The following is a 25,295-nucleotide window of genomic DNA, read 5'->3' on the forward strand; positions in this document are numbered from 1 at the left end:
TGGGCTGCTTCCAATATTTGTGCTATTAAACATCAGGCAAAAGCAACTCAGGACCAGTTCTAAGCACATAAGAATTAGGAGCAGGAGTAGGTCATTTGGCCCTTCGAGCCTGCTCTGCCATTCAATACGATCATGGCTGATCTTTGAACCTCAATGCCACTTTTCCACCTGATCCCCTATCGCTTGATTCCCCTGGAGTCCAAAAATCTATCCATCTCACCATCTCACCAATGACTCAGCATCCACAGCGCTTTGGGGTAGAGAATTCTAAAGATTCACAATCCTCTGAGTGAAGAAATTCCTCCTCATCTCAGTCTTAAATGGTTGACCCCTATCCTAAGACTATTGTAAGCGGTTTTTGATCCTAGCCCAATTGCTAGACGGACGGTTCAAATTGCCCCCGCCTTACGAAAGTGCTATACCCGGGAATTTTTATTCAGAGTGTAAATGGAATAAGTCACGGACAGGAATGCTTTGGTGAAAAATCAAACTTATATTTATTTGGTCTAACATACACTGGCTAAAATATGCACTACTAAACAAAATCACTGTCTCTGTGGAGAATAAAATCCAGGTTACAAACAACATACATACAGTACACAACTGGGGACTATAACATGCAGTAATTCCCTTGTTGCTATGGTGGACTCAAACTCCACCCCTGCCAACGAATTACCCAGTCGCATAAGCCCCTTCGCCTGGCCAAACCAAACGAAGCTCCCACCCAAATCAAATCAAATCAAATCAACTTTTATTGTCATTGTTAGTGCACAAGTGCAGTACAACGAAATGTAGGCTTGCGGCTCCCGAGAGTGTACATTTAGATTAAGACATTTAAACATTCAACATACATTTGGCTTGTAATACATTAACATAAACATAACCATAATAAAGTGCATTGGCAGATGTGCAGGCTTTAGGGTTTATTTGTGGAGTTCAGTAGGATGACAGCCCTGGGAAAGAAGCTGTTCCTAAATCTGGTCGTACGGGTGCGAATGCATCTGTAGCGTCTCCCAGATGGCAGGAGGGCGAACAGACTGTGGCTGGGGTGGGTAGGGTCTTTGATGATGGACCGTGACCTCCGTAAACAGCGTTTCTGGTATATGTGCTCTATGGTCGGTAGCCGGGTGCCGGTAATGCGTTGGGCAGTTTTGACTACCCGCTGCAGGGCTTTCCGGTCATAGTAGCTACAGCTGCCATACCATACTGTGATACAGTTTGTCAGGATGCTCTCTATTGTGCAGCGGTAAAAGTTAGAGAGGATCACGGGTGACAGGTTACATCCCTTCAGCCTCCTTAGGAAATAAAGGCGCTGCTGTGCCTTCTTCCCAGAGAGGAGGTATTGAGGGACCAGGAGAGGTCTTCCGTGATGTGGACTCCGAGGAACTTAAAGCTGTCCACCCTTTCCACCACAGCCCCATTGATATGGATGGGGGTGTGACTTCTGCCTTTAGACTTCCTGAAGTCCACAATGATTTCTTTGGTTTTCTTGATGTTAAGGGCCAGGTTGTTATCGGCGCACCACTTCACGAGATGCTGGACCTCCTCCCTGTAGGCTGACTCATCGTTGTTGGTGATCTGGTCTACTACCGTGGTATCATCTGCAAACTTGATGATGGTGTTGGAACCATGAACAGCCACACAGTCATGGGTGAAGAGGGAGTAGAGGAGGGGGCTCAGCACACATCCTTGTGGGGCCCCCGTGTTCAGGGTCTGGGGGGAGGTGTGGCTACCCAATTTGACAGACTGGGGTCTGTTTGTTAGGAAGTCCATGGTCCAGTTGCAGAGGGAAGTGTTCAGGCCAAGAGTTTGGAGTTTGGTGGCCAGCTTGTTGGGGACGATAGTGTTGAATGCTGAGCTGTAGTCTATGAGCAGCATTCTGATGTAGCCCAAAAACTTCACTTCTGAGGAAAACTCTGAGCCCCTCACACCTCACCCAGCTCGCCTGGGATATCTGGTTACCAGCTTGGGACACTCGAGACTATGCTTACCACCATACACAGTCGGTCTCGATCGCTCTGCTCAGCAGCTCCTTCCTCTGGTACTTCTTGTTAGGTCGATCTTGGTGGAGCGAAGGCGAGAGAGAGAGAGAGAATGGTGGAAAATAATATCTTTATAGGAGTCTGGCTACCCCTATCTTTCCCGCCAATCTTTAAAATCCTTTTGTTTCTATGCACTCCGCTGTTTAATCAGTGGCGGGTCATCATCGGACCCATGAGTATTCCGTGATTGGATTAATGGCCCTAAGTCTGGGACATATCTTTCGGTCTTTGTGTTGGGAAAAACTGGCTCCTCTTCGGCTGGCAGAGGCTAGTGGGTTCATTGTTTTGCTTTTCTTCTGAGATGGAGGTGAGAAGTGCTTTAGCATATTACAGTGGCTTTCTAATAAGTTCAAGTTCAATGGCCCCCTTCCTTTTTCCAGGACTGTCGGGCGAACCCATACATTCTGAATGACTGACAGTTCTTTTTTCACAGCAACTGCCATGCGTTCTCTGAAGTTTTAACAAACCAGTCCCCCACGCATCTGCACAGGGCGATCCCACTGCAGGGAAAACACCCTCAGCCCATAAAGTCCGCAAAAAGTATTCTCGACTGAGTCTGTTCTTCAAACAGAGACTTTGCAATCTCTTCACTATGCTTCCTGGTTCTAGACTCTCCAGCCAGGGGAAACAACCTCTCAGCATCTACCCTGTCAATCCCCCTCAGAATTTTACATGTTTCAATGAGATCACCTGTCTTTCTTCTAAACTCCAGAGAGTACAGCCCCAATCTACTCAATCCCTCCTCATAGGACAACCCTATGATCCCAGGGATCAATCTGGTGAACCTTTGCTGCACCGCCTCTAAGGCATGTATGATATAGTAATCTGGGATGCTAAGATCAAGGTTATCCACCAGGTGGTGCTGTAGCCAATGCTGCTGCTAAGGTCAGAGGTTTGCTTCCTGTATAGGTCAGCACAAGATGGAATGCCAGGATGCTGATGCAGGCTGTCTGTAAATGTGTTTGCCTGTTGTTAATAAAGTACTCGTGTTAATTCTAACATCTAGCCTCTTTGAGTTCCTTGTTCCACTTTCTGGATTTATCACATTTGGCGACGAGGCAACTAAAGGACCCTGCATAAAGAAGAAAAGTCTGCCGGGACGTTTAAACAACAAAATCATGAGCTAAAGTTAGCTACAAGCTGGAAGAGAGCATGGCTGCCACGGTAGGAACGGTTTCTGCTTTTGATATTCAAGCACAAACCTGGGAAGAATACTGTGAAGTGTTGGGTTATTTTTTCAAAGCAAATGAAATAAATGATGCCGGAAAAAGGAAGGCCATTCTGCTTAGTTCAGTGGGAAGCCAAACCTACAGTTTGATGAAGAATCTGCTCAGTCCTGAAAAGCCTGGAGACAAATCATTTGTTGAATTAGTGGCCTTGCTAAAAGAACATTTCAACCCTAAGCCACGTGAGATTGTACAGCGGGTTCAAGTTTAATTCAAGGAACAGGAAAGAGGAAGAGAGCGTAATGGACTATGTAGCGGTGCTGCGTAAATTAGCACAAGATTGCAATTATGGGAACAACCTGAAGGAAATGCTGCGAGATAGGCTAGTTTGCAGAATTATGGACAACCGAATGCAGCGTAGATTATTATCCGAGACTGGGCTTACTTATGAAAAAGCATTGGAACTTGCTCAAGCCATAGAGACAGTGAACCGAAATGTAAAAGAAATACAGGGTTCAGACAGGGCTAATGCTACGCAAGTTGCAGGTCAGGTTGTTGTGCACAAGTTGAATATGCGTCAGAAACCACAATGTGAGCATGTGAAGGCATGTTATGGATGCAAGGGTGATCACCTGGCGAGTGAATGCTGGTTCCTGGAGGAAAAGTGCTACAAGTGTGGGAAACAAGGACACATAAAACGAGCTTGCAGGGCGAAATCACCTGTGGAGGAATCCAAACCAAAAGGGGGAGGACAGTAAAACCAAGGGAGAGAAGTGAAAAAACATGGAGCACACCACATCAGCGGGGAAGCTGATGAAGAAGAGGACATGTTCATAATGTATAGCATGTTGGAGAACATTCCAAATGTGGCTCCTATCACATTGCAACTGACAGTAAATGATTCTAAGGTGAACTTTGAAGTGGATACAGGGTGCGGCATGACCATAATGAACAAGGTAGAGTACTCAAAATTGTGGAACCGTGCAAAAGTTCCAGAGTTAAAGCCTTGCTCTCTGCATCTTAAAACATATACAGGTGAACGAGTAGCAACATTAGGTACAGCTAAGGTAACTGTGCGACACAGTGGAACAGCTAGCTGTAGTTATAGTATTGAGTACCGGACCAAACCTGTTAGGTCGGGGCTGGATAAAAGAACTTAAATTAGACTGGGGAGCAGTACATCAAATAGATGCGGGCAAACAGTTGACTTTGCAAGAAGTGTTGAGTGAACATGAGAGTGTGTTCAAGGAGGAACTTGGCACATTTAATGGCCCCCCAGCTAAGATTTATGTAGACAAGGAGGCACCGCCAAGGTTTTTTAAACAACGACCTGTGCCTTATGCCATGAAGCCAAAGGTAGAGGCTGAGCTTGACCGTCTATTGAGAGAGAACATACTGGAGCCGGTGAAATGTTCAGAATGGGCAGCTCCCATAGTACCTGTTTTAAAACCGGACAATTTGGTAAGACTCTGTGGAGACTATAAATTGACTGTCAATCGGGTGTCCAAACTAGAGCAGTATCCTATTCCCAAAACAGAGGATCTCTTTGCAAACCTGGCTGGAGGAAAGAAATTCACAAAGTTGGATATGAGTCATGCCTACTTGCAGATTACACTGGATGACGAATCAAAGAAGTATGTCACCATAAATACACACAAGGACTTGTTTACATATAACCACTTACCGTTTGGTGTCTCAACTAGTTCAGCTATCTTCCAGAGGACAATCGAAGGTGTACTGCAAGGGATTCCACATGTTTCCATCTATCTGGATGACATTCTGGTGATGGGAAGCACCGACCAGGAGCATCTGAGCACTCAGAGATGTACTACAGAGATTGGAGAGGGCAGGGTTCCGGCTCAAGAGGAGTAAGTGCACTTTCCTGGGAAATGAGGCAGTGTTCCTGGGACACAGAGTGGATGCCACCAGGCTCCATCCACTCAAGGAGAAGGTACAAGCACTGCAGGATGCCCCTGCTCCTACAAATGTGGCTGAGTTAAAAGCTTACCTGGGACTGCTGAACTATTATAACAGTTTTTTACCAAACTTGTCAACAGTGTTAGCACCTCTTCACAAACTACTGCGCAAGGAGACACAGTGGCAGTGGGGAGAGGAGCAGGGGGTTTCATTTGAACAGTCCAAGAAACTGATGCTATCGTCGGATGTGCTGGTTCACTACAACGCAGAGAAAGACATCATTCTCTCTTGTGATGCTTCACCTTACGGGGTGGGGGCAGTTCTTTCACACTGCATGGAAGATGGAACTGAAAGACCAATAGGGTTTATGTCCCAAACTCTAACACCAGCGTAAAAAAACTATTCCCAGTTAGACAAAGAGGGGTTAGCAGTAATGTTTGGGTTACAGAGGTTCCAAAAGTACATATATGGCAGGAAGTTCACCATATGCACCGATCATAAACCACTTCTCTCTCTTTTCAATGAAATGAAAGCAGTTCCACAGATGGTGTCACCCCGGATCCAGAGGTGGGCAGTGACATTGAGGGCATATGAGTATGTCATCGTCTACAAGGCAGGCAAGTACCATGGGAACGCAGATGCCTTGAGCCATCTTCCACTGCCAGGCACACCTATCCGTGCAGCTCCAGAGGACAGAGTTTTGATGTTGGAGGACACTGACACGGCACTTGTGACTGCAGAGCAAGTAAGAACATGGACAGGTAAAGATCCAGTACTGTCTAGAGTTCGAGAATATGTGGTGAGGGGATGGCCACAGCATCCGGAAGGGGCTGACTTCACACCCTACAGTGTCAGGAAAACAGAGCTGAGTGTGCAGGATGGTTGCGTGTTGTGGGGACCACGAGTGATTATTCCACAGCCAGCACGACAGTCTATCCTAGAGCAACTACATCAGTGTCATCCTAGGGTCTCGCGTATGAAAGCCTTGGCTAGGAGTTACTTGTGGTGGCCAAAGCTAGATGAGGAGATAGAAAATCTAGTCAAGACATGCAGCACTTGTCAGGAACACCGGAAGGCACCAGCAGCGGCTCCTCTCCACCCCTGGGAGTGGCCGGATAAACCATGGAGAAGATTGCACTTAGATTATGCGGGTCCATTCATGGGGAAGATGTTCCTCATAATCATTGATGCACATTCCAAATGGATGGATGTTTATCCTGTAAATTCTGCTTCCGCCACTACTACTATAGACTGCCTGCGTCGGAGCTTCAGTAATCAAGGGCTACCGGAGATCGTGGTGAGTGACAATGCCACTTGTTTTGTGAGTACAGAGACAAAAGAGTTCTTGAGAAAAAATGGCATAGTGCAGGTGACCTCGGCTCCATATCATCCGTCCTCGAATGGACTTGCGGAGAGAGCCATACAAACATTTAAGGAGATGATGAAAGAAAGTGCAGAAGGGGGTTTAGCAGCCAAAGTGTCACGGGTTCTGTTCAGCTACAGAATAACACCTCAATCCACCACAGGACTCTCTCCTGCTGAGATGTTATTAGGTCGTAGACTATGCTCCACTCTTGAACTTGTCCCCCCAGACCTAAAAAGGAAAATGGAAAACAGACAAAACAAACAAAAAGAGAACCATGACAAAAGAACAAAGAGCCGAAGTTTTGGAGAAGGAGATGCAGTCCTTACCAGGAATTTCAGTTATGGACCAAAGTGGATTCCTGGCTTCATCGATTCAATGACAGGTCCAGTATCATACAAGGTCATGTTGGGAGATTGTAGGGTAGTACGCAGACATGTAGATCAGATACTTCCCAGACAAGGGGAAATTGAAATGAAGGTTCCAGATGCAATGACTGAAGACAGGGTTGCCCCCAGTTATCCAAGTGCATCTGTGGTGCCACCACCAGGGACAGAGACAATTCCACAGGAACCTATTTGTCAAGAGGAAACCATCGTTGCAGAGTCAGATACTCTGAGCACTGCTCAGGAGCAGCTGGTGGCTTCACCACAAACAATCAGGGACTTTACTGTTAGACGTTCACAAAGGCCTCGCAAGCCACCAGATAGATTGATACTGAACTGTTAGATTCGTCAAGTACGGAACATGATGAATGGAGACTCCTTATGTGACCCTCAGGAATGGTTATTTGTTAAGAAATTCATACTGAAATCTTAAGGGGGGAGGGATATAGTAATCTGGGATGTTATGATTAAGGTTATCCACCAGGTGGTGCTGTAGCCAATGCTGCTGCTAAGGTCAGAGGTCTGCTTCCTGTTAAGGTCAGAGGTTTGCTTCCTGTATAGGTCAGCACAAGGTGGAATGCCAGGATGCTGATGCAGGCTGTCTGTAAATGTGTTTCCCAGTTGTTAATAAAGTACTCATGTTAATTCTAACATCTAGCCTCTTTGAGTTCCTTGTTCCACTTTCTGGATTTATCACATATGACCTTTCTCAGATAAGGAGTTAGTTTAAGATGGAAGCTTGTTTTTAAAGCAACAGAGGTTAAAATGGTCGCATCTGCTGGAGATCTGAAATAAAAACAGGAAATGCAATTTCTATTTTTGTACAAAAGTGATCCTTTACCTTGTGACAATAGCTTAGGTGAAATAAGAGTGCCATCAAACTTATTTTAAGCTTAATAGCACATGATATCTACTCAAGTACTGTGCATTTTGTTTGCATTTTGGACTAGCATTTTATTGTGATTCTTTTCATAATTAGAACTACAACACTAGAGTTGGGGAAAAAGGAACTCAGCTTTCTGGTGGACAAAAGCAACGAGTAGCTATCGCACGAGCTCTCATACGGGAGCCAAAAATTCTACTCCTAGATGAGGCAACATCTGCACTTGATACAGAGAGTGAAAAGGTAAGATCTCATTCTTAAAGAAAAAGCAAAAAAAATCAGATACTGGAAATGTGAAACAGAAATGGAAAACTGTGGAAACACTCAGCAGATCAGTCAGACCTGTGGAGAACAGATGAGTTAATTTTCAGGTGTAGACCCTTTGTCAGGTCTACACCTAAAGTCCTAATTTATCTGTTTGCTCCACAGATGTTGACTGATCGGCTGAGCATTTCCACCATTTTCCATTTCTGTTTCAGATTTCCAACATCTGATTTTTGATCAGCTGACTGACTGACTGCTGCTCAAACACCCATCCACACCTTTGTTACCTCCAGACTCAATTATTCCAATGCTCTCTTGGCCGGCCTCCCACCTTCCATCCTTCATAACCTTGAGCTCATCCAAAACTCTGCTGTCCATATCCTAATTTGCACCAAGTCCATTCACCCATCACCCCTGTGCTTGTGGACCTACATTGGCTCCCAGTCCAGCAAAAATTCTCATCCTTGTGTTCAAATCCCTCCATGGCCTCGCCCCTCCCTGTCTCCGTAACCTCCAGCCCTACAACCCTCCGAGATCTCTGTGCTCCTCTAATTCTGGCCTCTTGCACATCCCCCATTGGTGGTTGTGCCTTCAGCTACCTAGGCCTTAAGCTCTGGAATTCCCTCCCTAAACTCTCTGCCTTTCTACCTCCTTTAAATTGCTTCTTAAAACCTACCTCTCTGACCAAGCTTTTGGTCACCTGGCTTAATATCTCTTTATGTGGCTTGCTATCAAATTTTGTCAGATAACGCTTCTGTGAAGTGCTTTGGGACATTTTTACTACATTAACGGCACTGTATAAATGCAAGTTGTTGTTGGTGTAGGTACATGGCAGTCTTAAATACCCTGTTTGATAAATTTAATACCAGCTGCTTTTCTATTGTGTCAGCAGGGTGTTTGTGATGCCAGTCATCCGGCATTCGAGTTAATGGATGAGGCGACATCTGCATTGTGTGAGACCTTCACTAGTGCCAATGGATTCCGAAGCATTGGTCTTGTGCAGCCAAATGTTAAACTGCTGGAACTTGCTAAAACCGGCAGCACAGGAAGCATGCTTAAAAGTGGTGTGTCTCAGCAGCTGGTTTTAGCATGCCCCGACAATTTCACATTCAGCTTGCAGCTGGCACTGATACCCAAGATTTGGGAATAAAGTGCCGTTGGTACAGTTCACACACAATGTAAAAGCAAATTTGCATTCGACTGAAGAGGTCCCTTACAAAGAACAATCTGCGCTCAGCCCCCAAATTAGAAACAGCAAAGGAAGTAGTTAATCTCAAGGGAACCTGCGCAAAAGAAATATTCTCACCTAAAATGTTCTCAGTAAACCACAAGATTTGTACAGTGATGCCAGATTTGCATAATAAAAAAATACCTACTCATTCGGGAATGTTAGTGTCGACTGGGAGTGGTGATTGAAACCTGATAAGTTTCTTTTATTGGAATGCACTCAGTTGCTGGAGATTCTCAGGGCAGTTAATTATAGCATTCTTATAGATTTCTGGACAGCACAGAAGACTGTAACAAATCATAACCAGGATTGTAGCTAGAAAAATAGATTTTGTTAGGGTTGCCAACCCACGTCTCCAGGAATTAAAAATGAATCTTCTGGACACAGCTGCGAGAACCCACGAGAAAAATCATAGCACTATTAATTTAAATTGTGTGTTCTTTTCATTTTCTTTGAACATTTTGTTTATTAGTTATAAAAATATTGGGGGTGGGAACAAAGTTCTATTTGACTGGACAGGGCGGTTGGAGGCAAGAGGTCATGTGATTAAACCTCCAGCAATATGTCCAAACCAGAGTTGGCAAACCGAACACCAGTTACGACCAACTAGCACTCTCATCTCTGAGTCAGGAGGTTATTGGTTCAGTCGCACTGCAGGATTTGAGTATGGACTTTAGGCTGAAACTTCAATGCAGTAATAAGGGAGTGCTGAATCTCTCTCTCCATAACTGCAAATACTCCTAATTCACACAATTTTGGCCATAAAATTGGTTCAATAAAGTTGAACACAGCAGGTTTTATTTAATGAGGAGAATTTATTCCTAAAATTTATCATGGCCATTTTTAATGATTGAGCTTGACATTGAGTAAATTTCCTTAGTGTGGATCGGTAATAGAAAAATACAGGCATGCCAATTCCATCAAACTCGGTGCAGAGAAACCTCATTACAATCAAAAAGTAGATTTCTGCTCTTCCTATCTGTTTGCTGTCCTTCATTTTGCCATTGACCCTGCCTGTCCATACTGTATTCTCAAAATCATTCATTGAGACATGAGCAGAGGAGAAGCAGCAGAATGTTGGGAGTGACCCAGGGTCGGACACCCCAGTTGCAGCTCCTGCAGAATAAAACATAGAGTAGATGGCATAATGCTCATAAGAACATAAGAACATAAGAAATAGGAGCAGGAGTAGGCCAATCGGCCCCTCGAGCCTGCTCCGCCATTCAATAAGATCATGGCTGATCTGATCCTAACCGCCAATCTACTATCCCAGAACCATCTCCTGAATCTAACAGAATTAGACACACGAAATAGGAGCAGGATCAGGCTACACGGCCCCTGGGCCCGCTCCGCTACCCACGGCCATGTCCAATCCAAACCTAGACTCATGTCCAAATTCCTGCCCGCTCCCCATAACCCTTAATTCCCTTTACTTCTAGGAAACTGTCTATCTCTGTTTTAAATTTATGTAATGATATAGCTTCTACAGCTTTTTGAGGAAACATATTCCATGGACCTACCACCCTCTGAGTGAAGTAGTTCCTCCTCATCTCAGTTTTGAAAGAGCAGACCCTTATTCTAAGACTATGCCCCCTAGTTCTAGTTTCACCCATCATCGGGAACATCCTCCCCGCATCCACCCGATCCAACCCCTTCACAATCTTATATGTTTCAATAAGATCGCCTCTCATTCTTCTGAACTCCAATGAGTAGAGTCCCAATCTACTCAACCTCTCCTCATATGTCCATCCCCTCATCCCCGGGATTAACCGAGTGAACCTTCTTTGTACTGACTCAAGAGCAAGTATGTCTTTTCTTACGTATGGACACCAAAACTGTATGCAGTATTCCAGGTGCGGTCTCACCAATACCTTGTACAACTGAAGCAATACCTCCCTATTTTTATATTCTATCCCCCTAGCAATGAAAGCCAACATTCCATTGGCCTTCTTAATCACTTGCTGCACCTGCATACTAACCTTTTGAGTTTCGTGCACCAGGACCCCCAGATCCCTTTGTACTTCAGTACTTTCCAGTTTCTTGCCATTAAGATAATAATTTGCTCTATGATTTTTCCTGCCAAAGTGCATAACCTCACACTTTCCAGTATTGTATTCCATCTGCCAAATCTCTGCCCACTTACTTAGCCTGTCTATATCCCCTTGCAGGTTTTTTATGTCCTCCTCACTCACTACTTTCCCTCCCATCTTAGTATCATCTGCAAACTTTGATATGTTACACTCGGTCCCCTCCTCCAATTCGTTAATATGGATTGTAAAGAGTTGGGGACCCAGCACTGACCCCTGCGGACCACCACTAGTTACTGATTGCCAGTCTGAGAATGAACCATTTATCCCAACTCTCTGCCTTCTGTTAGATAGCCAATCCTCTATCCATGCCAGAATATTACCCCCAATCCCATGATTTTTTATCTTAAGCAATAATCTTTTGTGTGGCACCTTGTCAAATGCCTTTTGGAAGTCTAAATACACTACGTCCACTGGTTCCTCTTTATCCACCCTATATGTTACTTCCTCAAAGAACTCCAGCAAATTTGTCAAACATGACTTCCCCTTCATAAAACCATGCTGACTTTGTCCTATTAAATTATGATTATCCAAATGTCCTGTTACTGTCTCCTTAATAATGGACTCCAAAATTTTACCTACCACAGATGTTAGGCTAACCGGTCTATAGTTTCCAGCCTTCTGTATACTGCCCTTTTTAAATAAGGGTGTTACATTAGCAGTTTTCCAGTCTGCCGGGACCTTTGCTGAGTCCAGGGAGTTTTGGAAAATTATTACCAATGCATCCACAATCCCTACCGCCACTTCCCTCAAGACCCTAGGATGTAAGCCATCAGGTCCAGGTGATTTATCCGCCTTGAGTCCCATTATTTTACCGAGTACCACTTCCTTAGTGATTTTGATTGTATTGAGCTCCTCCCCCCCTATAGCCCCCTGTTTGTCCAGTGTTGGGATATTCTTCGTGTCCTCTACTATAAAGACTGATACAAAATATTCATTGTGTTTTTGCCATCTCCATATTTCCCACCATTAATTTCCCGGTCTCATCCTCTAAGGGACCAACATTTACTTTAGCCACCCTTTTTCTTTTTATATAACTATAAAAACTCTTACTATCTGTTTTTATATTTTTTGCTAATTTACTTTCATAATCTATCTTCCCTTTCTGAATCAATCTTTTTGTTATCTTTTGCTTCTTTTGAAGTTTTCCCAATCCTCTATCCTCCCACTAGATTTGGCTACCTTATATGCCCTTGTTTTTAGTCGAATACTATCCTTAATTTCTTTACTGAGCCACAGATGGCTGTCTTTTCTTTTACATCCTTTTCTTCTGAGTGGAATATATATTTTTTGGAAGTTGTAAAATAACTCCTTAAATGTACACCACTGATCATGTATCGTCTTACCCTTTTATCTATTTTCCCAATCCACTCTACTCAATTCCGCTCTCATACCTTCATAGTCTCCTTTATTCAAGCTTAGCACGCTTGTTTGAGATCCAACCTTCTCACCCTCTAATTGAATATGGAATTCAACCATGTTACGGTCACTCATTCCTAAGGGATCCTTTACTAGGACATTTTTAATTAATCCTGTCTCGTTACACAGGACCAGATCTAAGGTTGCTTGCCCCCTGGTCGGTTCAGTTACATACTGCTCAAGAAACCCATCCCTAATACACTTAATGAACTCATCCTCAAGGCAGCCCTGCCCAATTTGATTTGTCCAATTAATATGATAGTTAAAATCCCCCATAATTATAGATGTTCCCTTATTACAAGCCTCAACTATTTCTTGATTGATACTCCATCCAACAGAGTTGCAACTGTTCGGAGGCCTATAGACTACGCCCACTAGTGTTTTTTTCCCCTTATTATTCCTTACCTCCATCCAAACTGTTTCATTATCCTGATCTTTTGACCCAATATCATTTCTCTGTATTACAGTGATTCCTTCCTTTATTAACATAGCCACCCCACCTCCCCTTCCTTCCTGCCTATCCTTCCTGATCGTTAAATAACCTGGTATGTTTAATTCCCAGGCATTGTTACCCTGCAGCCATGTTTCTGTAATGGCCACAAGATCATACCCATATGTAGTTATTTGTGCCATTAACTCGTCTATTTTGTTACAAATGCTACGTGCATTCAGATAGAGAACATTCAAATATGTTTTGTGACAGTTAGTTCCTTCTTTTGCCCTTTTTATTACTTTACCTTTTACTCCATACCTTCTGCCCCTTCCTGACACGCTCTAGTTTTTAATTTCCCCACTGCTACCTAAGTCTATGACCTTCTCTGTTGTCATTTTTATTATTTGCTCTCTAGGAACCTCCCCCCCACTAGTTAGTTTAAAGCCCTCTCTACAGCCCTAGTTATATGATCCGCCAGGATTCTAGTCCCAGCAGTGGCCAAGTGAAGCCCGTCCCAACCGAACAGCTCCCTCCCGCCCCAGTACTGGTGCCAGTGTCCCAGGAAGCAAAACCCATTTCTCCCACACCAGGCTTTGAGCCACGCATTTAACTCTCTAATTTTATTTGTCCTAGCCAAATTCGCTCGTGGCTCAGGTAATAATCCAGAGATTATTACCCTTGAGGTTCTGTTTTTTTTTATTTGACCCCTAGCTGCTCATACTCCTTTAACAAAACCGGCTTCCTAGTCCTATCTACATCGTTTGTACCAACATGGACCACGACAACTGGATCCACCACCTCCCACTGCAAGTTTCTTTGCAGCCCAGAGGAGATGTCCTTAACCCTGGCAACACAGCCTTCGGGACTCTCGCTCTCGGCTGCAGAGAACTCTATCTATCCCCCTAATAATACTATCCCCTACCACTACAACATTTCTATTTACTCCCCCCTCTTGAATGGCCCCCTGTTCCACGGTGCCGTGGCCAGGTTGCTCATCCTCCCTGCAGTCCCTGCTCCTGTCCCCACAGGGAGTAAGAACCTCAAACCTGTTGGACAAGAGCAAGGGCTGCGGCTCCTCCAGCTCTACCTCCTGGATCCCCGTACCTGCCTCACTCATAGTCACACCGTCCTGTCCCTGACCATGGGCTACATCTGAATTACTTAACTTCATAGGTGTGACCACCTCCTGATACAGAGTCCAGGTACTTCTCAGCCTCCCTGATGTGTCGCAGTGTCTGAAGCTCAGACTCCAGCACATCAACATGGAGCTGGAGTTCCTGTAGCAGCAGACACTTGTCACAGACATAATCACCGTGAGCCTCAATGTGCATAAACCCAAGGAATGGCATCTCACTGATGATGCTGTACTGATGTGCCATCAATAACTCAAGGACAAAAAGTTAAAGGATTCAACTGAAGGCTTTTTATCGCTAAGAACATTGCACATCATTCCACATCGGATTCGTCTGGCAGAATGACTCATACAGCTCTTGAGACCTTTATATGACAAAAGACAGGGGCGGAGCCAATACACACAATAGGGGAAAAGGGGGCGGTACACACAATACAATGCAGGTAAAACACAGGGGCTGATGAAGACATATATTTCATCACATTCACCCCTTCTACAGATTTAGTCTGTCTGGGGGTGTGATAGTCCTTCCTGAACGTCGCAACAATACCTCGGGTTCCGACCGGGGGTCCGTGGTGCCCTCCTGGGCATACCCATGTGCTGGGGGTGTTGCAGGTACTTCTGGGGGTGGTGAGGATACCTCTGGGGAAGGTGGAGGTTCTTCTCGGGGTGGTGAGGATGGGTCGTCATTGCTTCCTGCCGAGGCGAGGTCCTTTATGGACACGGTGTCCTCACGCCCGTCGGCGTGCTTGACGTACGCGTACTGTGGGTTTGCGTGGAGTAGGTGTACTGCCTCCACGAGGGGATCCATTTTGTGGCCCCTCACATGCTTCCGTAATAGGACTGTCCCTGGGGTGGAGAGCCACGAAGGTAGGGACACTCCCGAGGTTGATTTGCAGGGAAAAACAAACATCTTCTCGTGAGGAGTGGCGTTAGTAGCAGTACACAGTAGCGACCTTATCGAGTGGAGTACGTCTGGGAGGACCTCTTGCCAGCGGGAGGTAGGGAGGCCTTTAGACCTTAGTGCTAAGGTGACCGCCTTCCACACCGTCGCGATCTCCCTCTCCACTTGCCCATTACCCCGGGGGTTATAACTAGTGGTCCGACTCATGGCTATCCCCTTCGACAGCAGGTATTGGCGCAGTTCGTCGCTCATGAACAACGCCCCCCTGTCAGTGTGGATGTAGTTCGGCATGCCGAACGTGTAAAACAGGCTGCCGAGGCACTTGATGACCGTGGCACTGGTCATGTCTGGGCAGGGGTAGGCGAATGGGAAGCGGGAGTACTCGTCCACAATGTTGAGAAAGTACACATTGCGGTCGGTGGAGGGGAGTGCTCCCTTGAAATCTAAGCTTAGGCGCTCGAATGGCCATGTAGCTTTGATCAGGTGGGCTCGGTCGGGCCTGTAAAAACGGGGCTTGCATTCTGCACAGGTGCGGCAGTCCCTGGTCATAGACCGGACCTCCTCGATGGAATAGGGCAGGTTACGGGATTTTATAAAGTGAAATAGCCGGGTGACCCACGGGTGGCAGAGGCCATTGTGGAGGCCCTGTAGCCTGTCCCCCTGGATGCTGGCACACATCCCTCATGATAGGGCGTCGGGGGATTCGTTGAGGGCCCCCGGCCTATATATTATGTCGTACTCAAACGTGGAGAGTTCGATCCGTCACCTGAGAATTTTGTCGTTCTTGACCTTCCCCCTCTGTTTGTTGTTAAACATGAAGGCTACCGACTGCTGGTCGGTAAGCAGGGTGAAGCGTTTGCTGGCTAGGTAGTGCCTCCAGTGCCGCACTGCCTCCACTATGGCCTGGGCCTCCTTCTCTACCGAGGAGTGCCTGATCTCGGGCCCTTGGAGGGTTCTTGAGGAAAAGGCTACGGGCCACCCATCCTGGTTGAGGGTGGCTGCTAAAGCGAAGTCGGACGCATCGCTTTCGGCCTGGAAAGGGATGTTTTCATCCACTGCCCGCAGCGCGGCCTTCTCAATGTCGTGTTTAATGCTGTTGAAGGCGGCGTGGGCCTCGGCCGTGAGCGGGAAGGACGTTGATTTCAGGAGGGGACGGGCCTTGTCGGAATAATTGGGGACCCATTGGGCGTAATAGGAGAAAAACCCCAGGCACCTTTTCAGGGCCTTGGGAGTGTTTGGTAGGGGTAGCTCCCGTAGGGGGCGCAATCGGTCGGGGTCCGGACCGATTTCCCCGTTTTCCACCACGCAGCCCAGGATACAGAGGCACGTGGTGCTAAAGACACACTTATCCTCGTTGTAGGTGAGATTGAGTCTGAGGGCGGTTTTCAGAAATCTCGCGAGGTTCGAGTCGTGGTCTTGCTGGTCGTGGCCGCAGATGAATCCTTTAACTTCTTGTCCTTGACTTATTGATGGCACATCAATTTTAATCGCTAAGAACATTGCACGTCATTCCACATCGGATTCGTCTGGCAGAATGACTCATACAGCTCTTGAGACCTTTATATGACAAAAGACAGGGGCGGAGCCAATACACACAATAGGGGAAAAGGGGGCGGTACACACAATACAATGCAGGTAAAACACAGGGGCTGATGAAGACATATATTTCATCACATGTACTACTTTATGTTCTCAAAATCATAAATCCAGAGACTTGAGCACAAAAAACTAGGCTGGCACACCAGTGCAGTACTGAGGGAGTGCTGCACTGTCAGAGGTTCCATCTTTTGGATGAGATGTTAAACGGAGGCCGTCTGCCCTCTCAGGTGGACATAAACGATCCTATGGCACTATTTTGAAGAAGAGCAGGGGAGTTATCCCCGGTGTCTTAGTCAATACTTAGCCGTCAATCAACATCACTAAAACAGATTATCTGGTCATTATCACATTGCTGTTTATGGAAGCTTGCTTTGCGCAAATTGGCTGCCATGCTTCCTACATTACAACAGTAACTACACTTCAAAAAGTACTTCATTGGCTGTATCGTGCTTTGGGATGTCCGGTGGTCGTGAAAGATGCTATAGAAATGCAAGTCTCTCTTTCTTTCAAAGTACTTTACAGCCAATAAAGTACATTTGATGTGTAGTTAATATTGTAATGTAGGGAAATGCGGCAGCCAATTTGCACACAGCAAAGTCCCACAAACTCCAACATTGAGATACATGATCAGATAATCTCCATATTTCCTACCACAACATTCCTTTCATTGCAGTCCACTATATCAGACTGGCCTGGAACTCTTCCAGAGCCACATAATCCTTGGAAAACATAATTCTGGTTCAGAAAGCTGTATTACCAGTAGCATATTATTCTGTGGTTGGACTACTGTTGATCAGTTCCCAGACCAGTACATATTTGCAGCCATCATTGAAATTAACAGAGGTGCTACAATACATATGCATTTCAGTCAATTAAGTCACACGAGTGACCTGTGGTGGATGGAGTCATTACGAGGCTAAAATTAAAGTATCTATTTGGGTAGAAATCCACTGCTGCACTGCAGTGGCTCCCTATCCCTAGTTCATCATTTAAAATTCGAATCCTTATCTCAAATCCCTCTACAGGCTCACCCCATTCTATTTCTGCAACCATTTTCAGCCTTGCATCCCTTCTAATGTCTTCTGTACCTCTGACTTTGGAGGGACATCTTCCCACTCTCTGCTCCACTTTCAGGACAGAGACTTTAGCCGTCTCTACCCTACTCTCTACAACTTCCTCCCTAAGCCCGCCTGCCTCTTTACCTCACTCTCCCCCCTCTCTCCACTTTTAAAAGCTTCTCAGAACCTATTACTCATCCAAGCTTGAAGTTACCTCTCCTAACTTTCCCACAAAATTTTAGTAGCCATTCCTTTCATTCTTCTGTGAAGCACCCTGGGACATTTTCCTATGTTAAAGGTGCTATATAAATTGTAGATACAAGTTGTTGCTTGCTTTTTAAAAATGTATCAAGAAAACTTGCATTTATATAGCACCTTTAACATAGTAAAGCATCCCAAGGAACTTCACAGCAGCAGCATCAAGAAATATTTGTATCATTTTTTTAACATAAACATTAGGAGACCATGATAAAGTTCCCTCCAGACTTTCCTACTTCTATAAGTTCTAATTCAACTGGAATTTTTGTTGGTGTATTATCCCAAACATATATAATGATGAAGCCAAGACTCAGTACTACAGAACAAACATATGTAAATAAGAGGAAATCTTCTGTATAAATAAACTTTTGTTAACAACCAAAAATCATTAACATTGAAAGTAATCAAAGTCTGAGTTATTATATTAACTCCTTTTAAAGCAAAATGCTTTCTTTTTCAGGTTGTTCAGGAGGCCCTTGACAAAGCAAGGGAAGGAAGGACCTGTGTGGTAATTGCTCACCGTCTGACGACAGTACAGAATGCTGATGTGATAGCTGTTATTGACAATGGAAAAGTAATAGAACGGGGCACACATGAGCAGCTGCTTGCAAATCATGGGGCTTACTATAATCTAGTAAATGCCCAGGTCATTCAATAAAATGACATCTTTATTTTGTGTGCAGTGTTTTTGTATTGAAGCAAAGTAGTTTTAACTGCACTGATAGAAAAGTGGTGGTATATTTTGGGAGTTAGCTCTCCATCTGACTACCAAGCAAACTAAAACTGGAAGGTGTGAGATCACCTCTACGAAGTAGTCTCACACCAGTTTGAAGTCACAACAAGTGCCACATCTTAAAAATGCTCAGGCAATCATGTGGACTTCCTATGGACCTCTTAAATTTACTTTTCAATGCTCTGTTAGTGGAAAAAACTTACCCTGACAGAGAATTAAAATTACCCCCATGGAGCACAGGATACAATGCATCCATGCCCTGTACTCCTTTGTTGCTTACCTCTGCAACACACTGATGTACAGCTAGCAATATAACTTCAATCTACCAATTGTGCATCTCACTTCTGGGATAACAGTCTGTGATTGATAGCTGCAGCTTTAAACAATGAAACGGTAACCTTATGAATAGCTTTTATGACAGTGTATGACACTGAATCTGAATCATGCATTATTATTTCATTCAAATGTTTGCTATGCTAGTAACTGGAGACCTAATTGTACATCACCAGCTCATAGGTGATCTTTTTAATATTTTGTATAATACAATGTCACATTAGTCTGCATTAGGATCTGGTTATGCTACATATACTACAATATATAGTAAAAGAGAATATGGGGTAATTTTCACCTTCACAACCTGAGCAGCAATCTGGCGGAGCGGATTGGCCACCTGATGTAGAACCCAGGTTCTCCAATGGGCGGGTGATCTATGGTAAAAGCCCAGGTCATTCAATAAAATGATATGTTTATTTTGAGTGCAGTAATACAGCCACTTTTGCATTGAAGCAAAGTAGTTTTAACTGCGCATTGATATAAGGTAACTAAGGTGAAAGTTGCCTCCCATATGTAAGCCAAGAAAGATGCAGTCAGTCAGTATGTTCTCTAAAGGTTTGTACGTGCTGATATATCTAATAAAGCACATGCCTCCTATTGCCCTTCTATATAATTGAGGGCACAGTTACTGTAGCCATCAAAGGTAGGATTTTTGTCTTTGTTGGAAACCGCATGAATTTTTTGAGTCAGCCTAATTTAAATAATTTTGGCAGGATTCCCAACTGCACCAGGGAGCCTGCCGTGAGAAGGAGGGGTGATGGAAAATGGCCACTGTTGGCCTCAGGCACCTGCAGCAGCAGACCAGAGCCAATTGCTTGTGGGTGCCGAAGAAGAGGAGGACTCACAGATTGCAGCCTGTAATCGATTGCCCAGCAATCAATTGCACTGCTTAATGGGGCCTTTCAAAATTTAAATCTTCTCCCACATGCCACAGCAACTTTGTATGCCAGAAACACACTGGCTTTCTTTGCACCCAGCATTAGTATGGTGAACATCCCTCCATCATTACTGTGCTATTTGAATACTCAGCCCATAATTGGGCAGACATATTTAATGGTCGCCATCACAGCTGGCAGCAAATCCTGGAAGTGACATTGATCAGACATGAGCCAGTGGAATGGCTCCCAGCCAATTTCCCACTTCCATTCCTCCTTAAATTGGGAAGAATTCCAGGGGAAAATCAGGACTCAATTATCTGTTGTTATCCCAATCAGTTAAAAAATCCAGTTTTCTCAAGGCAAGTTGCTTGGTGCTTTGGAAACAAATGATCTTATTCTTTAATAATGGTTCCTTTAAATCTACATGAAGCATGTAATAAAAGACCTCGCTGATCTGTAATGATTAGACAAATTACTAATTACCTCAGATTCGCAGGAAGTGCACTGAATCCCTTGAAGAAGTGTTGGACCTTTATTGGGGTCTTTGTACCATATTCAGTCATCATATCATGTAACAGTAAGGTTATGGGCAGGTGTTCTGTGCATATGGCACAAATATCTACTGGTTCCTTTTAGCTCTATAGCATAAATGAACAATAAATATCTCAATCTAATCAAGGTTTGACTATATCAGTTTGTGTTTGTCAATTTCAGTATTGATGTGATGGTTTTCCACAGTTAGAATATGAGTTATATTAAAATGTCTGAAAACTTGTTTCAAAGGGGTAATATTTACAGGAGAGGTGTGTATCCAATTTCAGACATGGCATCTGAAACCTACATCCTGAGACACTGAAAGATAATTTGATGTTCCAGTGATCATTCACAATCATTGTTGCTGCACCAATCCTATTAATTTGAACTAATTGGAACATAGGATCAGGAGTAGGCCATTCACTTCCTCGAGTCTGTCCCCACCCCACCCCCAACTAAAATTTGAAACTTCAATTGAGACCATTCATAGCAAGAAGGCCAGTCTGGCTGCTAATGGATTCATAGAGCTATAGTAATTTACGGCACAATTGGAGGCCATTCAGCCCATTGTGTCTGTGTCGGATTGTGGGGGGGGGTGGGTGGTTGTACAGAAGCAAGATACTCGCTCGTATGATGCTCCACCAAGTGTATAGTGAATTTCTATTAATGTGAAATGTAGTGAGATGGTAAAACTAGGCAAAATGTGAGTGCCTTACCTTGGCATAAATGTCAACCACCCAACTTTGATGTGGATAGTTAGAGTTCTGGGGGCATTATCCATGTCTATGGATTAAAATCAGTGCAGACCAAATGTAGGGGGTGGTGTGGTTGGCGCGTGCGCCCAGTCAATTATGCCCCCGACTGTTTGTGAGAGGTTCGAATCGCTCCCACGCCCCTGGGGTCTAGACACCGGACTTAGGTACAGGTGGCGATACACAAAAGACGCGAGTAGACAGGTGGTTTGGATGTGAGAAAACCAGGATTTTATTGAAATAGAAATTAACACAAACTTATGAGAAGTTACTAGTATAAAATTACAGGCAAATACAAAATAACTATACTTATATGGGGAATAGGGAGCACACAGCACATCGAGGGAAAACAACTATCTTAACAATCCCCTTATCCTTATCCCACCCCTTATACATAACTAGATTAAGCTATGAAGGGCCAGAATTCATGCTCACCAATCCACAATAAAGCCAACTGTTAACGAGTGCGAGTTTTGAAGTCTGGTCTCTGGTCCTTCTAGGTACCCCATTGCCATGTGGTCTTCAGGGGCGCGGTGCTGGGTCTGCTACTGCGACACACCTTCTCCCCTCCGCTGTCGTTGTCATCTCGTCGCGATCGGTTCTCCTCTTCTTCTCCCTCGGGCGGTCGTCGGCGGCACTGTTGTGCCTACAGGGCAGTTGGCAGTCTTAAATGCCTAGATTTTCCTACCCAAGCTTAAGAACGCCAGTCTATTCATCGTGGCGTGGCCACCTGCGTTTTCGCAGTGTTCAACGAGATGCTTATCTTCCCAAGCACCAGCTTATAACTAGGCACTTGGTTATCTTATCAATACGTTTTTCACTGCCTTGCTCTGCCCTTATCGAGTTATTATCATCTTCTTCATCTCTACTAGTCTCTGTAATGTATGTACCTTTAAGGGGGGAACTACTTTGTACAGCTCATGTATACTGTAGTACCGGCAGTGACCACACCTGTATATAACGCTGAGTAGTAATCTGTACAGTTCAGTTGCAGTCTGAGCCACGTTGAGTAAACATTGCTGTACCGTTCTCCGCAGTCTGTGTCTGATTATACACGGACGTTGCATTGGCGACGAGGCAGGTTTGAACCTACCTGCAACTCTGCATCTCCTCCCGGGGATTAGTTCCTGGAGATCAGTGGATTGGAGGTCAAGGCCACCGACTCGCGCGTCGACCACGGGCAACCACCCAGTCATCCAGCAGAGACTCGAGAATTGTGGGGGAGGCTGTCGAGAGCCAGGCTTGGCTTTCCAGTCGAGGTGGTCCAGCGAAACAGGCTGGCAACAGTAGTGGGCAGACCCTTCCCGGACAGCGGCGGGCTAGAGCCTGACCGAGCAGCACAGCAAAGGGCCGAGCAGTGTCGACGGGAGAGAGAGAGAGAGGGCAGAGCGCACAGGGCGCAGCCGATGTTCTGGGGCTGAGCAGCATCGGAGAGAGGGAGAGAGAAGCGCGCGAAACCTACAGGGCGCCACCATTGCCACGAGAACCGCCGGGAGCGGCGTCGGCAGCAGCGGGGGAGGAAGGAAAGCGCGGGAGACGCCATTTTAAACCACACCCAAAATGCCGAAGAGTGGCAGTATCACCGCATTTGACAATGAAGTCGAAGATTGGACTACATATGTCGAACGAACAGAGGTGTACTGCAAGGCAAATGGGGTGTCAGATGACAAGAAAGCATCGGTATTGTTGAATTTAATGGGTGCAAAGATGTATGTTTTATTGCGAAATCTAGTAACACCAACGAAGCCAATGGAAAAGAGTTTTGAATACATAGTAACGATACTAAAGGAACATTTAAACCCCACACCGCTGCTGATAGCAGAAAGATTCAAGTTTCACAAACGGAACCAGCATAAGGATGAAAGCAATGCTGATTATTTATCAGAACTGCGCAAACTATCGAAACACTGCCAGTTTGGAGCGGGACTGGCAGGTACCTTAAGGGACAAGTTTGTGTGTGGGCTTCAAAGTGAAGGAACCCAGAAACGGCTTTTATCTGAAAAGGACCTTACGCTGGAAAAGGCTTTCAGCAATGCGGTATCCTATGAAGCAGCAGCACGGGGCGCTGCAGAGATACAACAGAGACCGCAAGAATATGGCACAAACGAAATGTCATATGGAACAGAGAAGTGCTATCGCTGCGACAGAACAACACACGACCAGAATGATTGCTGGTTCAAAGACAAAGTGTGCAGACAGTGTGGAAAAGTAGGACACATAACACGAGTCTGCAGGTCGGGAAGGAAAACCAGCAATAAAAAACCTACCAAAGGAAAGTACCAGAAGGTACATAAGATGACGGAGAATAGTTCAGACGAACAAAAGAGTGATAATGACTCCGAAAGCAGTGAACTGAGTTGTCTGAAACTACATAATGTGATCACAACAGAGGATCACCGAACCATTTGGGTCACTCTCAAGATAGCAGGAGTCCAGGTAAAGATGGAATTGGACACAGGATCAGCCCTAACAGTCATAAACCGACGGAACTACGAGCGGCTATTCTCAAACATACCCTTGAGAGACACAAAAATTATTTGAAGACGTACACGGGGCAAAAAGTCTACCCCAAAGGAAAAATAAGGGTGACCGTTATATATAATGGTAAGGAAACAACAAAACTAGACATGTAAGTATTGCAAGATGGAGGACTACCAATACTGGGACGTGAATGGATCCAGAAAATACAACTGGATTGGCATTCCATACAGGCACTGACTGTGGCTGACAAAAAGGATGACGACGTCACACCTGGGCGACTGTCAAAGATCCTAACTAACGCAAAAGAAGTGTTCCAGCAAGGACTCGGAACACTAAAAGGCATGACAGTGACGATTAAAATTGAAGAAAACGCAAGTCAAAATTTTTTAAGTCCAGACCGGTATCTTATGCGATCCGCCCAGCCGTCGAAGCAGAGCTGGAGAGTCTGGAACGTTCAGGTGTACTGTCCAAGGTAGACTGGAGCGAGTGGGCTACACCCATCGTCCCTGTTATGAAAAACTCGTTGAGCAGCACGCCTGGGGAACCAAAGAAGGTTCGCATCTGTGTGGACTTTAAGGTAACAGTGAACCCGGTCCTTCAAACCGTACAATATCCACTTCCGCGGATTGAAGATATTTTCGCCTCGCTATCTGGAGGGAAACGCTTCACTAAGATTGATCTGGCCCAGGCGTATCTGCAAATGGAGGTAGAAGAAGCATTAAAAAAATAACTCACAATCAACACCCATAAAGGTCTCTACCAATACAACCAGCTGATATTCGGGGTAGCATCAGCTCCGGCTATTTGGCAGAGGGCAATGGAACAAGTCCTGCAAGGGATCCCAGGGACCCAGTGTTATTTGGACGACATCCTGGTCACGGGCGAAAATGACAGTGATCACCTTGCCAACCTGGAGCAGGTGCTCTCTAGATTGCAGGAATATGGGCTCCGAGCTAACCGCCCCAAATGCGAGGTTTTTAGAAATCAAATCTTGTATTGTGGCCAAGTTATCGATAAAGCGGGGTTACATAAGTCCCCAGAGAAGATTGAGGCAGTAGTCAAGGCTCCAGCACCGGAAAATGTGTCACAACGGAGGTCGTTCCTCGGGCTGGTAAACTACTACCATAAGTTCTTGCCAAATTTGTCTACAATACTACACCCACTGAACACCCTACTGCAAACTGGAGTGCCATGGAAGTGGAGTGACGAATGTAGACGAGCTTTCCAGAAGAGCAAAACACTAATAACAACGAAAGAGGTATTGGCCCATTACTACCCGGCATTACCAATTCGGTTGGCATGTGATGCGTCACCCTACAGCACTGGAGCGGTGCTGTCGCACAAATTCTCGGACGGCTCAGAGAGGCCAATAGCCTTTGCGTCACGATCACTAACCTCAGCCGAGCGTAACTACGCCTAGATTGACAGGGAGGCCCTCAGCCTAG

General features: G+C 45.2%; 1 protein-coding gene across 2 annotated transcripts in view; it reads left to right on the forward strand.

Moving 5' to 3' along the window:
- Positions 1-20,761, forward strand: part of LOC147117448 (ATP-dependent translocase ABCB1-like) — a 174,744-nt gene extending 153,983 nt beyond the window's left edge. For both annotated transcript variants that reach the window (XM_085988444.1, XM_085988443.1), the window contains exons 22-23: positions 7,854-8,000; positions 18,600-20,761. In XM_085988444.1, coding sequence (XP_085844570.1) covers positions 7,854-8,000; positions 18,600-18,797 — 345 coding nt within the window. In that variant the 3' untranslated portion in view covers positions 18,798-20,761. The remainder of the gene's footprint in view (positions 1-7,853; positions 8,001-18,599) is intronic.
- The last annotated feature ends 4,534 nt before the right edge of the window (positions 20,762-25,295 follow it).

This window comes from Somniosus microcephalus, chromosome 5, assembly GCF_052327205.1.
Source record: "Somniosus microcephalus isolate GS21.2 chromosome 5, FLI_Smic_1.0, whole genome shotgun sequence".
Taxonomy (NCBI): Eukaryota; Metazoa; Chordata; class Chondrichthyes; order Squaliformes; family Somniosidae; genus Somniosus; species Somniosus microcephalus.